The sequence below is a fragment of the Paramacrobiotus metropolitanus genome, unplaced genomic scaffold (genome assembly GCF_019649055.1).
Source record: "Paramacrobiotus metropolitanus isolate TYO unplaced genomic scaffold, Prichtersi_v1.0 Parri_scaffold0000054, whole genome shotgun sequence".
NCBI lineage: Eukaryota > Metazoa > Tardigrada > Eutardigrada > Parachela > Macrobiotidae > Paramacrobiotus > Paramacrobiotus metropolitanus.
The window spans coordinates 355,658-376,192 of record NW_026570274.1 but is presented as its reverse complement, the minus strand read 5'-3'; the positions used below and the strand labels follow the sequence as shown (position 1 = coordinate 376,192).

Below are 20,535 nucleotides of genomic sequence, written 5' to 3'. Positions count from 1 at the left end.
GTTGTAAGTATCTGTAGGGAGATCGTGGCAGCTTGTAATATTTTATACAGTGCGAGTATTACGCGTAAACCATAGTTTATTACTGAATAAAAAATCTGCAAATAACAAATTTAGCGCAACAATAACAAATTTAGCGCAAGAGAAACCTTTCCAGCGATATCGAATCACAAAGCACGCATTAGCACCCGCCCTTCTGTGTTAAATCACCCTTCACCAGGAAATCCGATTAAAAAACCTAATCCAGCAGGATTGCGCTAGATGTGCACTGTGGAATAGCCGTCAATAAGCCTTTGCGCCTCCCTCCAACCGGACATTAACGCACCGTGCGCCATGGAAAAATACTTTGTGTGAGTGGCTTCTCCAGCAAAGAGGAGTCCCGGGACCTTGAATTCGCGGTGTAACAAACATGTAATTAATATGTAATAAACAAAATAATGCGCATGTTACCTGGACGTTTCTTTCATTAAACTGTTTTTCATATTTCCACGCTGGCTGTCCAAGGTCTTCGGCTGATACTTCGGCCTTCCGTGCCGCTTGTGACAAATAACTGTACGTTCCGTTGAAATTTTTGTCACACGACCATGAGCTCCTGCAGTATCCACAGAATCATCGTTTGAGCACATTCCACAAAAATAATAATATTAAGTAATCGGTTTGAACTGCTTGATACCAGAACGTAGCAGTTAGATGATGAACGCAACGTATCGATAATAACAATGCCTAGAAGTATCATTTTGTAAAAAATATGTACCGTGCAGCTGAGCGATTACCGAATTATTTTCTTTGGTGCGGGAACATTTCGGCCGGAAAATCTACGTAACAGGGCTGTTATATCCCTGGACACATCGTCTTCTGATAACTTTTCCATAGTGTTCGTATGCGATCCCGCCAAAAACGCCACCAGTACGTTCGGATGAAACTGAGCAACAACGAAGCTGCGGATAGCTCGGTACCAGGGCTTATTATCCTACAGAAAACGTCGGTGATTTTGTCTGGGGGTGCATTGTACACTAAAACGGAATTTGGTACTGCACACACATTAGAGAATCGTATCTGTATAATACGGAATGAGCACTATCGATTCACAGAATAATTTATGGAATTCGTTGCAGAAGCACTTAGAAAAAGTCTTACATAACGCTTCTCCGGGTCATTCTGGAAATCATCAAGATCCCCTTTCCAAAACAACGACAGCGCCTTCACATCACCCCGCACATAATCAAACTTCCAATCTTTCCAAAACGGTTCGTCATAGAAACACACCACTTTCCCGACTGTTCCATAACCCAGCAGGTCGATAGCCAGCTTTGTTCTCGCAGGAAGCGGTGTCTGGAAGAGCGTATGCTGGTGTGCTTTGAGTACTCCCAAAGAAACCGTGACAATAACATGGTCCGCTTCGATGACCTCTCCCTTAGCCGTGGTCACCTGGACTTGCTTATTTTCCGGTAGAAATTTCAAAGCGGCCACAGCTGTGTTGAATTTTACCCTTTCTAATGGAAACTCCTTTCCTTCTTTGGGATAATTGCGGACGTGATCAAACAGGTCAGCAAAGGGAATGTTCAGTTGGTGATTGTAGTTGCCGATACATGTCTCGTCAATGTAGTTGCGTACGTTGACATCGTGCAGTGTATCCGAACCGGCATCCATTTTCGTAACTCTGCGATTAAAAACGCGCTTATTACTCAAACCTTTTCGCTACCTTATTTATACTTTTATTTATTGATACAGTTGGACTACTGGGTTACAATTAAGTTGCGCAGCAAGGTCACAAGTTTACGCTTTAGCAGGTAGCAGCCACAGGTTGCTTACCGGATAAACCAATCATAAGCAGATTCCAGCTCTGCTTTTTCTAGGTCGGTGAGATCCTGGCTGGTTTGATAGTAGATATTTGTAAGGAATTCGCCAACAGATTGCAGTTTGTCCACCTTGCGCAGTTCATCCTTGCACAGCATATCGCCAAAAACATTGCTCTTTTCTGACAACCTGCCGAAATCGCTTACTGACACCTACAAAGTTGCATCGATTTCATTTTACAGCAAATGCGGTAAAGAGATGTATGGCAACATCTGGCAACTCTTGGCACCTGCTTGCCGCTTTCCTGAAGTATCCCACTTTCTTCTGCCATCACAACCGATCGTCCTAGGAGACCATGCTCAGCAGCATAATCGTACAGCCATTGCTGCTCCCCATGCACCCACTGCGCGCCTAGTTCAATCCATCCTGTGATAAACAAAGTCAAAGAAAGGTGATCGCACGCTGCAGCACTAACAATACGCAATAAACTGTTCACTTACATAAAGGTTGCTGTACTTTTCGAGAAGGATAATTAATGACGCGGGAAACGGCAGAAAAGTTATTGCACAAACAAAGAAATTCAAGAAAAACTATTTTTCTATTTTTACAGTAGATTCCAGACTTTGCTATTATAGCACAACAGTAAACAAACTGCCCTACACGTAGCGAGCATGCAGAATTTGCTGGACGCTGGCCTTTAATTTACTGTACTAGCGGTTACTTTTGTCCCACCCATAAGACCAACCAGTTAAGAGTTTTTCCGTTACGAGTTTGTGTCAACTGGCCGATCTTCTCTGTAATTCAATATTTTTAATATTCGTACAAGGTTGCTTACGTTTGCTCGCATCTTGCAGTACTTGACAGCTGGCTATTCCGTAATAACTTGTAAGTTAGTATTGTGACGCGCTGGTTAATTAGCAAGCATTTTGCCAATGTTATGGTATTCCCAACAAGAGTTTTTAACTTTCTGAGGTTTAGAAAGGAAATTTGCTTTTTTCTTTACTTGAATAGCCCGGAGCCGTTCAAGGCTTAATAGCATTTACAGGCGATTAACAGGATGATGTTATAATTATACAGAATAATGGTTAGTATGAGACTACGAGTAAGTACAATACTAACAAGTAAGTAGCATTATTCTGTGTGTACAAAGTGCATTCATTAAAACATTCTATTCATTAAAACATTAAAACTTCATTCATTAAAACCAAACTCTACTCGTACTGCAGAAGTTTTATACGACCTGGAGTACATACCTTCCGGCGTTTTGTGAGTGCGCATCCGCCCCCCAATACGATCAGACGCTTCGTATACGATCACATCGAAATTATTTTTAAACAGTAGCGTAGCAGCTGCGATTCCTGCAGCGCCTGCTCCAACAACCACCACTTTAGCTTTAATCTTTGGCGTTTCCATCAATCTGTGATTAACCAAGTTATTTTACGAAAAATTGCTGTTCGGGATAGAAACTATGGTGTATACAATAATGATGGATTAGCGTACCACAGAACTTCAAAAACGAACAACTTAACAACTTCATTTTTGGAAAACCAGTTTGTTTGTAGCGGATTGTACTGTCGGCAAGTGCCGCACTTGCATTTTTCTTTGCACTACGTCTCAGTTCATGAGCATGCGATCAAAGCGTTATCGGTGCAGCACATAGAGCACATACAGTACGCATGTATCTGTACACATAGATTGGACATAGGGGCAGCATACGCGTGTATCTTCTCCTTTACCGGAAATAGCCACCGCCGCACCGGTGCTGCAGTACTTCAAATACTGCAAACAAAATAGCGCAATGCCTACGGGTAGCGTAAAATGCAGCACTACACTATCGATTCTGTACAGATGTTTACTGAAAAGAACTGAAAAGAACTCTAAATCAAACACGGATGATGATTTTCGAAAATAACACCAAAACACACTGTTTATCGAAATTGTTTATTTCAGTGGTGGCTTGAATAAATTTCAGAAAGGCGCAAGATAATTCTGTCGACGACCAATCATTGTTTTTGTATGTATTGTACCTGTGTTGGCATGGGGTATTGTACAAGTACTAGCCGGGTGTACATGCGTTCTAAGCTGAAAAAGAATTATTATCATTATTGATACACATAAGATGCAAAGCAAACACTGCTATGAAATATAATAAATTTGGCACCACGATTTCTTGTTATCTTTTTCGAATACGTAAATCTTTTCCACCCCGATTACAAAGGTAGTAACAAATGTTGATAACAGCTTGATATATTAATTTGACTTTTATTAATTATTAACATCACTGTTGCCGCGTTCCGTACGTAGGGGTATAGTTCATGCTGCGCTTTCTCCGCTGCGGCTGCTCGAGATTATCTTCTGCATGACGTACTATGTAACTGTTGGTCTATTTTAATTTTTAAAAAATAGCAAGAATGAGAGCAACAGTAACTAAATTACGATGTCTGACTGTTGTGTGACAGGCTACTGTTCACCATATAGTGTAAAATGTCGATAGATCGACGAGAATGCAGTTGACTGAACGTATTTTCAAACGTGAATCTATTTGTCCACCAGCTGGTACGCAATTAGCGAGCAAAATTACACTGGACCCTGGTAATCCGCTTTTGGTCACAACGAATACATTGCGGCTGTATGAAAGTAATTAAAACCTGAAGCCTTTAATCAGGAGCGCAAGAATGGTTTGCGAAAGGTCATTAGAGAAGCTGGTCATAAAAATTAATGGCGGTAGCGGTTGCCAAGTAGCTCATCATGTTTTAATAAAATAATACAACTGTGTGATTTTTGTTTGAACGAAAGGGTTTGAAAGAGACAACGCAAACACCTCGTAATGCATATGGCTAATTACAGTATCCACCTCCTTTAATAACGCCGATGCTGGCGGACAAATTGAATGACGGCCACACGACATGTGGCCGAAATACCGGAGATTCTCCCATGGGGGTCCCTATTCCACATTTTTAAGAAGACTCTTTTTAAGATACGTCAAGCTTTTGTATGTCTTGTTGTTCCGAAACCAGATAACGCCTACCTGCTCGATTTCCATCAAAATGTCTCTGCTATGCCGGTTGACTATAAGAAATATTTCTCGTTTCTCTTTGTCGTAAGAACAGTATTGGACGAGGATTTGCGTATTTCATCACGGCTCCCACGTATGGATAATATATTTCAGAATGAGTTTTCCCAGAACGCAGAAAATAGCTGTGCTCACAAATCTTTTCCAGGAGGTATGAACGGTACAATAACTTTGAACAACATCCTTTAATCACATACACCTGTGATTAATTGGCGTTTCGTATTGTGAACGCGCTTCATCGCTTTGTCATGTAGCAAATTTTGATCATGTTTGCAGTCCATTCGACTTCGCAGTTATCGTCATGGTCGACATTTAGTACAACAACCATAATATAGATCTTCAGATATAATACAATTTCAAGTTTCCATGTGCATCCTCTTTGTGTCTTTCGGAGTCACTTATTCCGATAATTTTGAATTACAGATGAGGTTTCATTTATCTACGGTATAAAAACGATTTCTTTCCCTTATAAAGTGTCCGTAATAACTGACAATTAACATGAACTTTTCCAATATTTCTGTAAATGGATCTTTTCCCGGTGCGTCCCCGGCATGGATTCGTTATCACTCAGCCTTTACGGCTTGGTTTGCCAGTAATCTGTTTGTGGGATTATCAGGCGGTATTCTCTCCATGATCCTAGCTGCATCGATATTTTTTCATCGACAAGTTCACTGGGGCTGCCAAGTGCTGATAATTCATTTGCTACTGATCCAGGCTATAACTTGTGGAGGCTTCGTCATAACCCTATCCTTCACAATGTACTTTCCCGGACTCCAAATTGGTCCAACCGGATGTACCTATTTTTACTTTGGATTATTATGGGTTGTGGATGCCGGTCAGTGGTCGCAGTGTTTCCTGGCGGTGAACCGCCTTATTGCCATTGTAAATCCCCATAGGTATGCCGCCTGGAGGACGCGCCGTGTTATCATTTTAATTATAGTCCTCGGCTGGTTGGTTCCCTTTACGGCCAATCTTCCCATAATCCTGGAAATTGTTGGAAAGATCGTCGTGACCTTTGCCCCATGGCGGGGATGTAATTATCGCAATCCGTTGAACGCTGCTTCGATGATCTTGTTTACGATTGGGTTATATTTGCCGATTGGCCTGACCTTTCTGTGCTACTTCACAATTATGTTGGTAGAAATTCGCAACAGGTTTTGCGGTGGTCGTAAGGTAGGGAACAGCGACGAGGTGGCCCTAGTGGGTAATTTAAAGCTTATGAAAAGGCGATTGATAATTGTAAAGATGTTGTTTGCGTCTACGATGTGGTTCACAGCTAGTTATCTGCCGTATATCGTCAGTCTTACATATTTTCAAGGAATTCATGCGCAAAATCCAACCCTTGTACTGTGGCTCCGATTGCTTTATTACACTGGATGCGCTGGATTACCGGTACGAGTAATTATTGAATGTCTTTGATAGCCTTCGAATTAAATTCTATCGTTCTAGGTGACTTTCCTCATCATGTGTAAAGATTACCGGCATGCAGTTACAGTGATGCTTCTGAAATTGTTTTCTTTCAAGCACACCGTCATCCCGCCCAAGAAAAGCTCAACACAACAAAATACCATAAGCTTAAAGGAAACAAAAAGGCCACAGCTTCTCAATTTCCAGAGAAGTCAGTATCGCGAATCCTCTTGCTGAATTTATGTGGTTATTTAATGCACCGTAAAGATTTTTCTAAACTCATCACTCGCTGCGAAATGTTATTTCTTAGTTAATAATTAAAGCTTCGGCAGATATTTTATTTAAATGGCTTTTCGTTAAGTCAAAATGTGAGTGCCATGATTTTGATGTTTTTTAGCCTTGATTTATGCTATGAATGACAGAAACAGAATCAAAAGTAATTGCATTCTAACAAATTTCCTACTTCTTTGAGTTTATTAGAAGTGATCGCCGGATGTAGAACAGTTAAAATTTTGCGATTGGTTAAAACTTTCGAGGTTCTAAGCAAACAATCCGGGACGCGAAAGTAAATAAATATCCGCAGATTACGACCAGTGTACGTTTCAATCTACAAGCACAAGTATGGTACCTACAAGTTAATTAATACTGTAGTTGTTAAAACCGTACATGTCGGTTAGAACTGTAGAATATACATTAGATTAATGATTGCATAAAAGCCGGCACACCGTATTTTGTACCTCTAAAGATCGCGATGTTCAAGCGAAGATCCTTTAAACAGATTAAAATTACAGTTCATCTGCGGCTTTCATTCGGTGAAGAACCGCAAAAGACATGCGATGATTTAACCGTTATGCAATCACTGGGAAAGATTCTCCGCAACCAACGCGATGTATATGTTTACAAACTGAATTTTATTGCCTACTTTAAGTCTTTAACTGGGCTACTAAACACCGCACACTGTAACGTATAATTACTGCACTGTGCTTGTTAAAGCAAGCAATTTGATTGTCCGGATAAAAAAAGACCTGCGGAAGATGGAGACACAAACACTTAATTCCTCCAAAGCGATAATCAGCTGCCTTGTGCTGCAGTTTATATTGGGCTTCTTCATTCCTGTTACTGGTAAAACTGTTTCTTGGTAACCGAAAGTGCTGCGTATAAAGTTTTTATCTATCTGTTTAGGTGCTTCATTTGGCATTCTGACTCGGATCTACACTCGGTATGCCCTGTTTGGACGCACGATGCTGTTACTGTTGGTCAGTTGCCTGTATAGCATAACCGCAGCGTCTCTCGGTTTTCACATGCTTCTCCGCCGGATTCGGAGCAGCAGCTACATGGAAATCTTGGCGCTACTGAATATCATCAGCTCCTGTTTGACGGCCATGGCACTGGGCTGCCAGATCCTGGGTTTGGGCACACTGTTGGTACGAAGCCCGCTATCTTGGGAAGCCTGGCTTTTCGGTCTGCTTATGCTTCTGCCACCCATAGTGTTGATGTCTATAACTATCTACGTGGCTGTTCAAGCTAGAAATATTAGTGGGATGGCCGCTAAACGAGAAGAGGTCAAGATTCTATGCTAGAAAGTGTCTTACTGTGCCGGTAAAAGTGACTGTAATAATAGTGTGCTTGGTTTGTGAAAAAATGGGATGAGTGCGTTACATCGACCAACAACGGCCCTATGGCTTGCAAGGTGATAAGTGATTTAGAAAAAAATATGACGTAAACGTACATACATCGTGGTTCTGTGGTTCCGGTGGGTATTTTGGTGATCGCTATTGTGGGGATCAACTCCAAACAGCTTGTCTAAAAATGCAATCATAATTTTCATATTACCATCATTCGTGACTCGTAAAATCCCCGCGATGTTTTCGAAACCACAGCAGAAGCAATCGCGCGACCAACCAGCATATGCGATTGTTGGTTACAGCTTTGGCACGTTACTCGTGAGTCGTGACTACAATGGAAGGAAACGTGCATCCTCACGTGCAGCAACACGGGATTTACAGACAGTACTGTAATTCATAGGCACGAGTAACATGTTCGTATTATGTTACGGTATCATCCAGAAACAACGAGGATACGGCCGAAACGGTACAAGTTAAACCACAGTTGCAATTGCGTGCACGAGAAAACTCCGATGAAATGCTTTTGAAGGGTACAGAAATCGAAGACCAGCAATTAAGCAGATTGTGAGGCAACTGACGTTGCCGGGGACAAGCAGAATATGACAATGTTGCGAAAGCATCTAAACTGAAAATCGCTATGCAGTGTTCAAATTCTAAAAAACGGTCGCGATACTTTAACTTGACCTCATAAATCCTGCTTTTATTATGAACTAGCATCCGCTCACAGCAAAATCGTTGTCTATCGTTATTTTTTTAATACTTTTTTATTAAACACGGTTTTTCGAAATAAAGGAGAAAACCGCAACGGATTTCGCTTAATCGCACCCAGAAAATTTACGTATACTGATATTAATTCATCTTTATGGCACTTCAAGAAGAGGCTTTTCCGCGCCCGACGCTTTCTCGTTGCGATAACGGACATTCTCCGTGGCCACCTGTGGTCCTCCCGCCAGCATGCCGGCATGAAAGAGAGTGATCTGCGCGGTCTTGGCACTCAGGACCAGTATGACAATCGCCAGCGACTGCACCAGGATATCCAGAAACGACGAGGTACGGGCCATTCCGTACAAGTAGACCCCGTGCATAAAGGCGATCAGGCGAAACGCCACAGTGAAGCCGTCAAACACCAAGATGAAGACGCACAGTATGCAGTTGATGATGCTGGTGACCGACAAAATATCGAACTGTCGCTTGATACGGACTTCATTGCGGATCATGTATACTCCGTAGGATCCGAGGAAGAGCGTCAGGAAGCCGAGAATGAACTCGGCGGGAAGGATGTACCACAACAGGTACGCGAAACCAAGACCGATCTGCGTCACGAGGTCGATAGTCGCGGCTGAAAGGAGAATGCGAGTATGTACAGTACAGACTGCACTTAAAAGCTACGAAGCAGTTTAACAATAATTTTATTAAGACTTTAGCACTTACTGAACATGCTGAGGCCGAGAAGGAGGATGCTTAGTGTGATCTGCGAAATGGAAATGCATTTTAACACTGAAATATCGGTTTCGTACAGCTCCTGTCTCATGTCCATTTTGCCAAGATTTCTTTCAAATACTCTCTAAAATCCGTCAAATTTGTTGACCCGTGTTGTTGCTTTCGGAAATGCAAACAGCAATAAATGATGTTAAATTTTTCTGTTTACTTCGAAGCACAACAACCGCTTGGCGGAAAGTTCTCGGGATATCTATATCCCACAGATTACGAGTAGGAAGAATCGTCGCTCAAAATTAACCGGTATTCGGCAACCTAAACTGCTACAGCGACTGCAGTTTTGGCTGAACTGGCGTGCTAGAAAATATTTCCATGCATTAAAGGAAAACCAAACCGCCTTTCAGCACATATGTGCAATGCTGTAATGGCGGCTCAAGATTATCGCTGATTTTATCAGCCTGATGCGAACTGATAAAATGCGGCTTTAATTGTGATGATATTATGTAACATTACCGGTAAGTCTTTGATACAAGAATAACTCGCTGTACAATACAGTTGTTCTGCTTTGTATAGTTCAGTTATTACTTTTAAGTTTAATCACTTGGAGTTAATTATTTAATCGGTAACCGAATTTCTCGGTCGAAGTATGAGGAGAGCGGCGAGAAGAAAATATATTCGGGATGCCGGCGGTGAAGGGGTTACTGTCGCCCTCGGGTGGGGCTATTATCCGCATGTGATACCATTCAATTGAATCATCGACTGAAAAGTTTGTTCCTTCTCGTGCCAACTGGGGCAAATTTTTCATTTGATCGCATTTTTGTGAGCGAGGCTCGTCCGTGCTAGTATCGCAAATAAACGTCAAAAATTAAAATTAGATCTGAAGATTTTTTATATCAGTTTTATTGAAAGCTGCTTTAGCTATTTGCAGGGTTTCGTGCGTACCTCGAACAAGCACCAAACTGTACAGATACTGGCTTTGATGCACGTCTTCGCAATTGGTCGTACTGCTTTCTACGAGTAGCCTCGTCTTTGCTAAGCTTACTGTTTCCCTTCCTTTCACTTCACAAAGAAACCAGTTTAAAGCATCGTCTTTTCACTCCTTTTTTTATGCATTTTGCAAAAATTACTATCTACAGCAAACTGTCGAAAACACTTTCCAACAGAATCCAGTTCAAAGAAATTTCCAACAGAAAAACCGGAACGTTTTGTCTAAAACGCAATTACGGCCTTGAGACCTTCGCATTACCCGCGTTTCAACTTCATTACAACACTGCTCAAGCAACGCTTGGCCTGCGGCAGTCGACACTCGTGCAGGGCCCAGCTGTCGGTATCTTCGTCGTACACCTCGATACTGCCATCACCGTCCCCTTCCTCTTCATCCCCGCCAAGAACGTACACCTTTCCATCCAGCCATGCACATCCGAGAAAATCGCAACTTCTTATTAAATCACCTGTGATCCAGAGCAACATTGACAAGTCTGACATCACAATCTCCATTGTACATCTACCCCCTTACACCGATAAGCACTATTAATCTACGACGACAATCATACGCACCTTTCCTCACCCACTGATCGTTGACGGGATCATACGCATCCACTCGCACACACCGTTCCGCATCATATTCGCCACCTTGGTAATAAATATCACAAGAAATATTCAATCACGCCATGCAGTCCTTACAAGTTACGATCCGTACCCACACCGAAGATCAACCCGTCGGCCGCCACGCACCCCGTGCAAAAGGTGCGTGCGGTCGGCATCTCGCGCAGTCTGGTCCACGCATCTGCTGCGGGGTCGTAAGAGAAAGCATAATTACTGACATCCTTGCCGCTCATTCCGCCGCACACAAACAACCGATCGTCACCCGTCACCACCCCCACTCGGAGCAGAGCAACGGGGAGCGGTGCCACCGCGGTCCAGGTATCGGTCCTGGCAATGTAGACTTCCACGGATGTCAGTGGTTTTTGTGGACAGATTCCATCGTAACGATTTGTATCCCTATAGCCACCGATGGCGTAAATGCGACCATTTAGCGCGCCAAAACGTTCTTGCCAGCGTGGTATCCGCATTTCGGCTATCTTGTACCAAACGTCACGTAGACCCAGGTAATGATTTTCGCGGTGTATGAGAAGGCGGCCACGAAGGTGAGGGATCATGATTGTGCCAGTATTCAGCAGCACTGTCGCGTACGTGCCAATGGGCAGATTTCTCAAGCGCCACACGGCCGGTATTGATGGGCTGAAGATGTCCACGGTGGTTGCGGCATCAGCGTAACCGCTAGATGCACTACGGCCCACGCACAGTATCACTTCCTTGGAACCTGAAATCCATAATACTTAATGTAATAATGAGTTTTCTCCGCCACGAGGCAATGCCAAAACTTTTTCAATGTTTTCACAGTGCACTGAACCCACCCCCCCCCCACCCACAAACCCACCCACCCACAAAACCCACCCACAAACCCACAAAAAGGAAAGTCGGGGAAACTTTAGATTATGGCCTGTCCAGACTTTGCCGCAAAACAACCCACTTAACACGGAAATAGCTAAACAATCGCAATAAGGTAAGGTGTAACGGAACATCAATATCATAACAACATCAGTGGATAACATGAGCATCAGTGTAGGACAGCATCGTTATCGACCGTGCTGAGGTCGACCGGCAAGGAAGGTAAACGGCTAACGCAAACAAGACGTGAACAACTTATTCGGACCTGGGGCAATCCAGTCCTTGTTAGATTTATTAAGGAAAATAATATAAGTACAGTTTAACGCAATAGCGGCCAAATTTTTAAACAAAGGCTTAAGCTGGAGAGTTTTAGTAGCTTGTCGGATGGTGGTGGCGATTCTACTAATGTTTGTCATAGCATCACGGGCGACCATTCCCCGCGAGCCTACCGCCAGGTGATAGTACTCGGTCCGCCATCCGGCATTGTTCAATTCAGTTATTAGGGAGGCGTAGCGTGTACGTTTCCTCGCTTCCGCATTGACGAATCCGTTAACAGTCTCATAGGGAACAGTCAGCTCAGCTAAAACAATACGTTTCTCCATGCGGTTAATACAGCATAAGTCAGGGCACAAAGCAGTGGGCAAAACATCTAAGGGAATAGTACTGACATGGTTCTCGTATTTATCAGTATCTAAATCGCTCAAAATTTCCCATTTATTTTTATCAGCCACACCGGTTAGAAACTGAAATACAGCAGACAATACACTGTTATGACGCCAGGTGTAGCGATGACCATTCAAAGAAACCGGACAGTTGTTAATAATATGACAGAGAGATCCTTTATCAGCACCACACAAGTCACCCTTAGCAGAGACAATTTTTCCCCATTTAAGTAAATTAGTGAATGAGGGAGAGATATTAAGAGCCGCTTCAATCATAAAAGTTACTACTTTCTCTGCCAAGTCATATAAAACAGATTTCCAGAAATTATCAGCTATCTGTGCTTTTGTTACTTCGTGCCATGCGCCCTGTTGAATCAACGACTCTAGCCTGTTCTCTTTTGCCAGCGACACGTGTTGCTTGACTTTTTTGTTTACCAGCTTTCTGATTGCGGATTTATTTGCCCCTCGCTCTCTACCTGCAGCTACAGTAGTCTGGACTATGTCCACGACAGCTGTATCATTTAAACACGCCGAACTCACAGGTCGCCTGCTACTTGCGCCACAACAAGGTCAGTGGAACACAGCGCATCCGCAATAAATGCAGCGTGCCCTTGCTGATATACCGACTTTACTGATTTCAACTCCAGCCCTACATACAAATAATCGCAATTTGCAGGCTGCTTCAGACCAAGCCATTTCTTAAGGAATTTATTAGCTGTAGCCTCCAGCTCGTTCACTGCAGTAAGAGAAAGGTCATGCATAGTCAAAACAAAACGCATGCAAGCAACGATGTACTCATCGTAAATTTGAACTTTGAATAAGCTACGCAAATTAAGACGATCAACTTTTCTCCATCAAAGAATTAAAAGACGCATTAATTAAATTGCCGCTCGCAGAAGATTGATTTTTATTAAAAATGTGAACACCGAGAAATTTCATAGGGTCTTCGGTTATATTCGCAACTTTTTCTCCATTAATTTCGAAAGCGGTTTCACAAGAAATTCCGTCAGATAATGAGAAACAACGACATTTATCAGCATTTAATTTAAGGCCGATAGATTCTGCCCGAATCGTAATTTCACGAAGAAGCCTGCGCATGCTAGATTTGTTATTCGTGATTAGGGTCAAATCATCAGCGAAAGCGAGGTCAATAATTTTTTTTCCGGTAAAGAATCAAAAGCAATCCCGCATTTTTTATTTTCTTCAAGAAATTCAAGAATACAATTAAAAATAATAAGGAACAACGCACAACTCATTGTATCACCTTGAAACAGTCCAACAGTGAAAGGGATATTTTTTGAAAATTTATCGTTATAACTTATTTTAACAGAAAAGCCGGTATAGTAGTTATCGATATACTGAACTATATATTCAGGTACCTTATATCGACGCAGAGCTGCTAAAAGTACTTCCTTACGAATAGAAGGGTAAGCATTTGCGATGTCAAGCCAGGCCACGTGCATTGCATGCCTTTTCGATCCTTGTTGTTCGATCAGTTTTAACAATTTCAACGAATGTTCACCACATCCATTCGTGGCCTCAATAAAGCCCTTCTGAACATCCGTGTCAATAATTTTGTTCTTCACACAATAAGACATTAAGCGACTGGAGATAACAGAGTGAAAGACTTTCCCGATGCAGCTAGTCAAAGTAATTGGGCGATAATTTCCCGGCATACCGAAGTCCCCTTTCTTATATAGCAAGACCGTTTTACCTACTTTCCACGAACTGCACGCTGTACCAGATAACAATAGTCGATTGAACATGGCAGCCAAACATTTATGAACCTCCGGGTACGGCTTAAGAAAGGAATAGTTAATACCGTCTAACCCGGAACCGGCCGATGCATCCTTATGAGATAAAATAGCTTTTACATCTCCGGGTAAAATATCTGCCTCAACAAAGCCGGTGTTTATAGGTTTGAGTTTTAATTTATTTATCCAAGAAAAATCAAGAGGAGAGAGGTTTTGCGGATTACAGATATTCTCGAAATAACTTTCAATATCTCCCATCTTTAACGCATCAGTAGGAGCTGAAGATGAAGATTTTACATTAACATTAATAAAATTCCACTTGCGCTTTTTAAACCAGCTGTCATTTTCTGATCGCTCGGCACTAAAACGCAGCTGAACGATTTCAGCGGAAAGTGTCTTCCTGATAGATTTTAAATAACGGAGACGCTCTGCATAAGAAAGCAAAAACTCCCGGTCTAACACCTTCATCCTACGCTTTTTCCTTTTAAGCTTATTAATTTCAGTGCACACCATTTCCCTTTCCCTGATTAATTCTGCTGGTACTGCGAATTTAGCATTCTTACTGAAAAATTTGCCAGTAGACTGTTGGCAATTTAACACAGTTAACGCATATTCTGCTAATCCCCATGCAAACAATTCTAAAATTTCATGGGCTGCCCATAAACCACGGTCGCATGCTGAAATAAGCTGATTACAAAAATCGCCAAGAAAAGAGTGAAAACGAACCGGTGCGGACTGATGGAGCTTATGCCATTTAGGAGGAAGTATTTTCATACGAGAAGTATTAGCGGAAATAATAGTATTTAAATCAATTTGTACGATACAAAATACCACGTCATGTAAGTACTGCGTCAGCCGTTCTTCCTGCCGGATTGGACGGGCGTTACTTCGGGTGGAATCACTCATGGTTAAACAATCCGGTGATGTTGTTGATGGCAAAAGATAAAGGTTCCGTATTTTGGTAGATGATATACGGCAGTTTTCAAAAAGAAAACGCCAGATTTTAGTATAACCGCTGTGTAAGGTGGACTTTTACACAGCAACTCGGTCAGCCAGCTCAGAGCAGCATTCGCGAGTGAGCAGCATTCGAGAGTGTGCAGCATTCGCGAGTGTGCAGCATTCGCGAGTGAGCAGCATTCGCGAGTGAGCAGCATTCGCGAGTGGCAGGGGGGGCAGGGAGGGAAAAGGCAACACGGACCATGTGCAGGACAGTCTGCGCGTGCGCTAGTCGGCCGGGACGGTCGTAATTTAACCTGCGCAGCACCGCATCTAACACGTGATCCTCGCTGAATACCTCTACGTCATCCGACGCGATCAGAGCAGTCAACTGCAAATAAATTCATGAACCTATGCGAACTGTGGTATTCGAATTGTGGCATTGGTGCCACATATTTTGGTTAAAGAAAACAATGCAAACTTCAAGTGAATCTGAGTTCAGATAAAGCGCGCGTAATGTCTCAAACTGTATAATTATCATCTTCAATCAGGCAGTCAGACTTAGTATGTACTTGTTGCGCGTCCATCTGCAGAAAGTCGTGGCTATGCGAAAAGCGCAGAAAGTGTGGATAAATCATGCACAGAGCTGCGTCGCCCAGACGGGGATTGTGGTGCTGAGAAGCCAGAGTGTGGACGGCCAAACAGTTGGCAAGGCACATGCGTTTCTCCACGTAATCCCAGCACATTCGGGCCGCTGGAGTCATCTGCAGAAACTGTGCCGCAATCAAGATGGGCACCACGCTGTCATCGCTCAGGCTCAGATTCATAGTGTAAGCAAACTTCACCAATCTGCACAAGTGGGTCAAGAAAAACATAATTTAAACCGGGAAATTTCATATTCTAAAGACAGCTGTGTAGTGTTACGAGACTTATGACTGATCCTTAATCCAACTTAGCAGAATTAACAGTGTTACATAGTTGCTGACTTGCTGGTACAGTGGTACTCACTTTTTTAACGTGCGGTTGTCGATGTTGTTCAGGCTTCAGCTTGTATTCCGGTTCAGAAGATTCTTTCCAATTCAGAGAAAAAACCGCGCGAAAATAGGGGCTCTGCACGCTGAGCACACTGCGATGACAAGGAATGCAGACCCAGGATTCGTCGCTCCCTTTCAAGACGACGTCGCAGAAGGTGTCCGTCGACTGCAGATCACGTAGTCCGCGCAGAAACTCGACAGCGTCAGCGGGACAATCATCTGCAGGAGGATCTTCACGCTTCGACATCGTATCCGAAATTAGCACCGTTCAAACTTCAAGCAGTCGCGAATTGGATACGTAATGAGGAAGACGCCGCTCTTGTATGATGCCTTTTAAGTTTTAATGAACGATAAAAGTCAAAAGAAGTAAAAGACCAATTTTGTGAACCAATCGTACTCACAGGTTAAGAACCATAGTCCGTAGTAAAAAAAAGTAAAATCGAAGATTGAAGAACCAAAATACCAGCTGTGATTTCATTAACGTAAGCATTCGTACCGGAAACTGGTAAAATCGAAGCAGTAAAAAGCATACAACTTGTCCATTGACATCAGTCTTTTTTTTCGCGAATTACTGCAAGGGTATTTGTCAGTGTATGCGCTCACTTGTTGAGTTGTACTTTGTAAGCAGTAAATCGTTTCCGATTTGACTTACGAGCTTCCTGGAAACGTCACGAATTGCTTTTACTAGCTCGTTATTACGTGATGTCATTTACCAGTTCTGGAAAAAATAACGGTTTGCCTGTTTCTGTAATCTGTATACACCAATTTTGCTTCGCAGCTGGTTATGATAACTTCGATTACACCTCTCGCGACTCATGAAAGTGTCGTGCGAAAAAAACTGCTGCATTTACCAAGAGAATTTTCGTTCCGTAAATGTTTACTAAGATGACAACATTCATGCATCTTTTATTTCATTGGCAAAGATAACCAGAATTTCAAATGTTCTTCCGCGCTTCTTCGTTGTCCCATTTAAGCAATATGTTATTAGCTTCGAAGGCATCCGATCCGGCTTCCCATTTGACTGCTTTTATAGTTAGCCGGTACGAATCGCTGTAGTCCACTATAAATCCGTATGAAGCGCTGAAACGAGACCCACTTGATAACATTGTTAACTTCTCAAAAGGGTATCTATAATACTGCAATTTTACGAACGTAGCAGCTGTAACCTGGGCATTAGCTTATCTGTACAGTCACACAAATAAATTTTTGTATTGATGCAACGGTAGAAGATATAGCGCTAGTTTAGCGTCAGCTCCGAATCGGTCCGGTTTTCGACCGGTCTGCGGTTCGGCTCGTGATCGGTTCGGTTTTTAGCCGGTTTTTAATCGGTTGTTCCCCTTTCTTTGGTTTATTTTTCCCCACCCTCTTTTTTCTATGAACATGAATGAACATGCATGATACAGACAATAAAAACTAACAGAAGAAATCCCAGCACTTATGGAAAATGACACCCCGACAAATCGGACACAACAGCAGCTTGCTTGAACATTTTGCACAGCAAACTAAATGACCACATGGTCTGAACATGATTTCCGAATCATTTTCATAGCAGACTTTACAGCGTAATTTCTCTTTGTGGTCTTCAGAAGTTGTAGGTGCTTGAGCTTTTCGTGTTAGTCCACAACAGGTTGTTTCGGCTTCTTGGCGTTTTTTACGAACATCGTTGATGAATGTTGAGCCCTTTGTTTGTACAAGATACGGACATTTCGGGTAAGTCCAAGCGTGCTCTTCCCACGGAACATCATCTTTGTCCCAAGCATAAAGTGCACCACCACAGTGAAAGCAGCGTACACAGTCATCTCGGCCTTCATAATAAAAACCGGCTGCAGCCATATCTCTGGGTTGCTGGTGTTTGTTAGCAGGCCATTCAGCGTAAGTAGCAAAGCGTATCTTATAGTCTTTCATTGCCGGTGAGTGCGGAATGTGTTTTCTTGATCCGGATTCCTCCATAGCCCTAACACAGTCTGGACGTGCTAAACGGTGTCGGTAGTATGGTTTATACCGTGAGTTCACCCAGTCACCCATAATATAGCCACAGTACGCGCAGTGGATTTCGTCATGCTGCCCTTGATAAAAGAACCCTTGGCTTGCCAGTTCCTCAGGGGCAAGGGACTGATCCGGCCAGTTTTCAAAACTCCCGAAGCGATTGCTCATCTGTGTCATATCCATTTTGGCTACCAACTGAACAGCCGCACTGAAATGCTAGGGTTTATATAGTATCTATTAGTCGTGTCAACTCAAGGTAAAACCCCTAGCACAGTGTGCTCGCCAGCTATTGGTTCATCACCGTGTAGTCCAACCCCTAGTTATACTGCGATATTATCGTATGGGTCGGATTCGTCGTCCCCACGTACAGCATTACTAGGAGTATTAAACTTGAACTATTGGTCACTGTCTTGTGTCTTTGTGGTAGAGGTTTAGCCTGGAACTAATGTTGTGGTATGTTGTACTACTGTTGTACTAATGTTGTACTAGCCAACTGTGTTATGTTGTAGTGGGTGGCGATTTGTATTAAACTACGTCAAACACAGTGTGTGGTGCCTTGTATTAAACTATGCTGTCTAGCTTGTTTATAAGCACGAAGAAACTCTGTCTAGCTTAGTCATTAAATCAAGTTTTTAGTCTATCTGTATTGGTTTAATTGTAACAAGGATAGGTCCGGCTGTATAGGTTAAGATACTATTACATTTTGTGCCCATTCATTAAGTAAAAGAATGTCATGATTAGCTCCGGCTAGCTTTCCATGAATACGGAACTACCGTATTGTTTTATGAGATGAGTGGCATCGTTCTTTGAATATTAAATGCTTTTAATCCGGGTTCAACGTGTTTGTAGTCGGGAGGTTATTGTATATCAAATTATACACTAGCGGTCTATGGGTCAATAAAACAAAACCCTTTTATCAACAGAGGTTTCATTAGTATCCGGGTTAATAAGACAGCTAGTGACGTAACACAGTGGTCTGAGCGAAGCGAGGACCACGCGCTCCCTCGGTGTGTGCGCGTGAAGCCGATGCCCAATTTCAAGTCTGTGTAATAGCTGGCTGTTGTATCAGTACGCTCGTATTAGTTTAAGCCCACCCACATGGGTTCTCTCTGATATTAGCGCGTTTCAGTCACTCATTGTTTTAGGAACGGTTTTATTGGTTGATTCAAAACTGAAGTACGCCAACGTAGGTTTCTCTCTGATATTAGCGCGTTTCAGTCACTCATTGTTTTAGGAACGATTTTTACTGGTTGATTTGAAACTGAAGTACGCCCACGTAGGTTTCTCTCTGATATTAGCACGTTCCAGTTACTTTCTGTAATACAAGTAATGGTGGTATTGTTCAGTGAAACGTTACGGTTGGTTACTAGTCTAAACGTCAATTTTTAGTCTGGTCAACAGAGTTCAGTTAACGGGTGGCGTAGTACAAGTAACTAAAACAATAGTTAATACGTTGTTTTAAATTTTGAGAGTTGAAACCTACACTTTTTGAGTATAAAACCTCAGCGGCCAAGCAAATTTTTTCATTCCAAAGTTTTTTTTAATCCAATCCACCTACCTTGGAATACCTGCCTGGATTTCCTCATATTTTCAGTTAGTTCAGTTTATCTTTTACTCCATGGCTCCCTTCAAGTATCTTGCGGATTATCAGGAGTGGTGCCGCCAGCAATGTGGTAAGTCTTATCCCTTTTTTAAAAATCTTTATAATTTTTTAATTTTTTATTATTAAAACTATTTAATATTATTGTTCTAAGAAAAAAATATTGTTAGGTATAATCAAGGGGTTGAAAACCCAGTGGGACGGTTTTTCGGAGCAAGAGCAACGGGAGTGTGCCCAGTATAAGATCGGTACGTTCTCGTTATTATTTGTTAAAAGGTTTGAACTTAAACAATGAAAATTTAATTTATTAGATCTGTGTGCAAGTGTCAAGAAGTTTGTCGGCAGCTGTACATGGAGTAAGCCGGGAAAGGAGGTAGACCGTTTGCTACATGCGGTCAACCGGTTGGAGGTATATTGATTTTTTATTTCATTTCACAAAATTAATGGTACATCCGTATAATATGTTTAGTGGTCGGTTGCCTTCTTGAGTTGTGACATTGTTCCCGATCCGCGTCGTACCAACTTACAACTGGATACGGTCCCCATTATAATGGCAGGCAGTGTGGAGCGTGACCGAAAGAAGAAAGAGAAGCTCAAGGCCAAGTCTTCGTCATCAGTGAAGCCATGTACTTCCAAAGCCAAGCCGAAGAAGAAGCAAAACCAAGCCAAGCGGGTAATCCAGTCACCAACACCCTCTCCACCGTCAAGCCGTTCTCCAACCCCGGACTTTGGCGGTTACGATTTTACCCGGCAGCGGGAGCCCACCCCCCAACCAT

The 20,535-nt window shown here is 42.5% G+C and overlaps 7 protein-coding genes across 8 annotated transcripts; 2 read left to right on the top strand and 5 right to left on the bottom strand.

Annotated features, from left to right (window-relative positions):
- Positions 1-70: 70 nt before the first annotated feature.
- On the bottom strand, positions 71-3,370 carry LOC129592673 (peroxisomal N(1)-acetyl-spermine/spermidine oxidase-like). The gene is made up of 7 exons (XM_055488764.1): positions 3,048-3,370; positions 2,084-2,220; positions 1,810-2,006; positions 1,135-1,657; positions 771-967; positions 448-589; positions 71-383 (listed from the first exon to the last, which is right to left on the bottom strand). Exons 1-7 carry the CDS (start codon positions 3,205-3,207, stop codon positions 255-257), a joined length of 1,485 nt encoding a protein of 494 aa, XP_055344739.1. The 5' UTR covers positions 3,208-3,370; the 3' UTR covers positions 71-254.
- A 1,727-nt stretch (positions 3,371-5,097) lies between these two features.
- On the top strand, positions 5,098-6,511 carry LOC129592621 (somatostatin receptor type 5-like). The gene is made up of 2 exons (XM_055488696.1): positions 5,098-6,259; positions 6,317-6,511. The coding sequence occupies exons 1-2, from the start codon at positions 5,366-5,368 to the stop codon at positions 6,509-6,511; spliced, it is 1,089 nt and encodes a 362-aa protein (XP_055344671.1). The 5' UTR covers positions 5,098-5,365.
- A 581-nt stretch (positions 6,512-7,092) lies between these two features.
- LOC129592682 (uncharacterized) lies at positions 7,093-7,965 on the top strand. Its single transcript, XM_055488773.1, has 2 exons — positions 7,093-7,396; positions 7,457-7,965. Exons 1-2 carry the CDS (start codon positions 7,309-7,311, stop codon positions 7,852-7,854), a joined length of 486 nt encoding a protein of 161 aa, XP_055344748.1. The 5' UTR covers positions 7,093-7,308; the 3' UTR covers positions 7,855-7,965.
- Positions 7,966-8,533: 568 nt separating this feature from the next.
- LOC129592679 (uncharacterized) lies at positions 8,534-9,713 on the bottom strand. Of its 2 annotated transcripts, XM_055488770.1 has the most exons (3): positions 9,548-9,713; positions 9,331-9,463; positions 8,534-9,238 (listed from the first exon to the last, which is right to left on the bottom strand). In XM_055488770.1, exons 2-3 carry the CDS (start codon positions 9,434-9,436, stop codon positions 8,760-8,762), a joined length of 585 nt encoding a protein of 194 aa, XP_055344745.1. In that variant the 5' UTR covers positions 9,437-9,463; positions 9,548-9,713; the 3' UTR covers positions 8,534-8,759. The 2 variants fall into 2 exon arrangements, with proteins under 2 accessions (XP_055344745.1, XP_055344744.1); XM_055488769.1 differs by having other exon boundaries at positions 8,538-9,238; positions 9,331-9,713.
- An 827-nt stretch (positions 9,714-10,540) lies between these two features.
- LOC129592604 (kelch-like protein 1) lies at positions 10,541-16,600 on the bottom strand. Its single transcript, XM_055488678.1, has 5 exons — positions 16,148-16,600; positions 15,712-15,988; positions 11,036-11,659; positions 10,894-10,968; positions 10,541-10,787 (listed from the first exon to the last, which is right to left on the bottom strand). Exons 3-5 carry the CDS (start codon positions 11,493-11,495, stop codon positions 10,579-10,581), a joined length of 744 nt encoding a protein of 247 aa, XP_055344653.1. The 5' UTR covers positions 11,496-11,659; positions 15,712-15,988; positions 16,148-16,600; the 3' UTR covers positions 10,541-10,578.
- On the bottom strand, positions 11,832-15,251 carry LOC129592603 (uncharacterized). The gene is made up of 2 exons (XM_055488677.1): positions 13,829-15,251; positions 11,832-12,367 (listed from the first exon to the last, which is right to left on the bottom strand). Exons 1-2 carry the CDS (start codon positions 15,107-15,109, stop codon positions 12,359-12,361), a joined length of 1,290 nt encoding a protein of 429 aa, XP_055344652.1. The 5' UTR covers positions 15,110-15,251; the 3' UTR covers positions 11,832-12,358.
- LOC129592620 (kelch-like protein 7) lies at positions 15,261-16,420 on the bottom strand. Its single transcript, XM_055488695.1, has 3 exons — positions 16,148-16,420; positions 15,712-15,978; positions 15,261-15,530 (listed from the first exon to the last, which is right to left on the bottom strand). Exons 1-3 carry the CDS (start codon positions 16,418-16,420, stop codon positions 15,261-15,263), a joined length of 810 nt encoding a protein of 269 aa, XP_055344670.1.
- Positions 16,601-20,535: the final 3,935 nt, after the last annotated feature.

Coding starts and splice junctions, on each gene's coding strand:
- LOC129592620 (XM_055488695.1), bottom strand. CDS start 16,420: ATGTCGAAGCGTGAAGATCCTCCTGCAGATGATTGTCCCGCTGACGCT. Junction 15,979..16,147: donor GACAACCGCACGTTAAAAAA/GTGAGTACCACT, acceptor AGATTGGTGAAG/TTTGCTTACACTATGAATCT. Junction 15,531..15,711: donor TGCAGATGGACGCGCAACAA/GTACATACTAAG, acceptor ATTTATTTGCAG/TTGACTGCTCTGATCGCGTC.
- LOC129592604 (XM_055488678.1), bottom strand. CDS start 11,495: ATGATCCCTCACCTTCGTGGCCGCCTTCTCATACACCGCGAAAATCAT. Junction 10,969..11,035: donor CGGGTTGATCTTCGGTGTGG/GTACGGATCGTA, acceptor TTTATTACCAAG/GTGGCGAATATGATGCGGAA. Junction 10,788..10,893: donor CGATCAGTGGGTGAGGAAAG/GTGCGTATGATT, acceptor TCTGGATCACAG/GTGATTTAATAAGAAGTTGC.
- LOC129592673 (XM_055488764.1), bottom strand. CDS start 3,207: ATGGAAACGCCAAAGATTAAAGCTAAAGTGGTGGTTGTTGGAGCAGGC. Junction 2,007..2,083: donor TTCAGGAAAGCGGCAAGCAG/GTGCCAAGAGTT, acceptor GCAACTTTGTAG/GTGTCAGTAAGCGATTTCGG. Junction 1,658..1,809: donor GCTTATGATTGGTTTATCCG/GTAAGCAACCTG, acceptor TTTTAATCGCAG/AGTTACGAAAATGGATGCCG.
- LOC129592603 (XM_055488677.1), bottom strand. CDS start 15,109: ATGAGTGATTCCACCCGAAGTAACGCCCGTCCAATCCGGCAGGAAGAA.
- LOC129592682 (XM_055488773.1), top strand. CDS start 7,309: ATGGAGACACAAACACTTAATTCCTCCAAAGCGATAATCAGCTGCCTT. Junction 7,397..7,456: donor CTTCTTCATTCCTGTTACTG/GTAAAACTGTTT, acceptor CTATCTGTTTAG/GTGCTTCATTTGGCATTCTG.
- LOC129592679 (XM_055488770.1), bottom strand. CDS start 9,436: ATGGACATGAGACAGGAGCTGTACGAAACCGATATTTCAGTGTTAAAA. Junction 9,239..9,330: donor TCTCGGCCTCAGCATGTTCA/GTAAGTGCTAAA, acceptor TTCTCCTTTCAG/CCGCGACTATCGACCTCGTG.
- LOC129592621 (XM_055488696.1), top strand. CDS start 5,366: ATGAACTTTTCCAATATTTCTGTAAATGGATCTTTTCCCGGTGCGTCC. Junction 6,260..6,316: donor CTGGATGCGCTGGATTACCG/GTACGAGTAATT, acceptor CTATCGTTCTAG/GTGACTTTCCTCATCATGTG.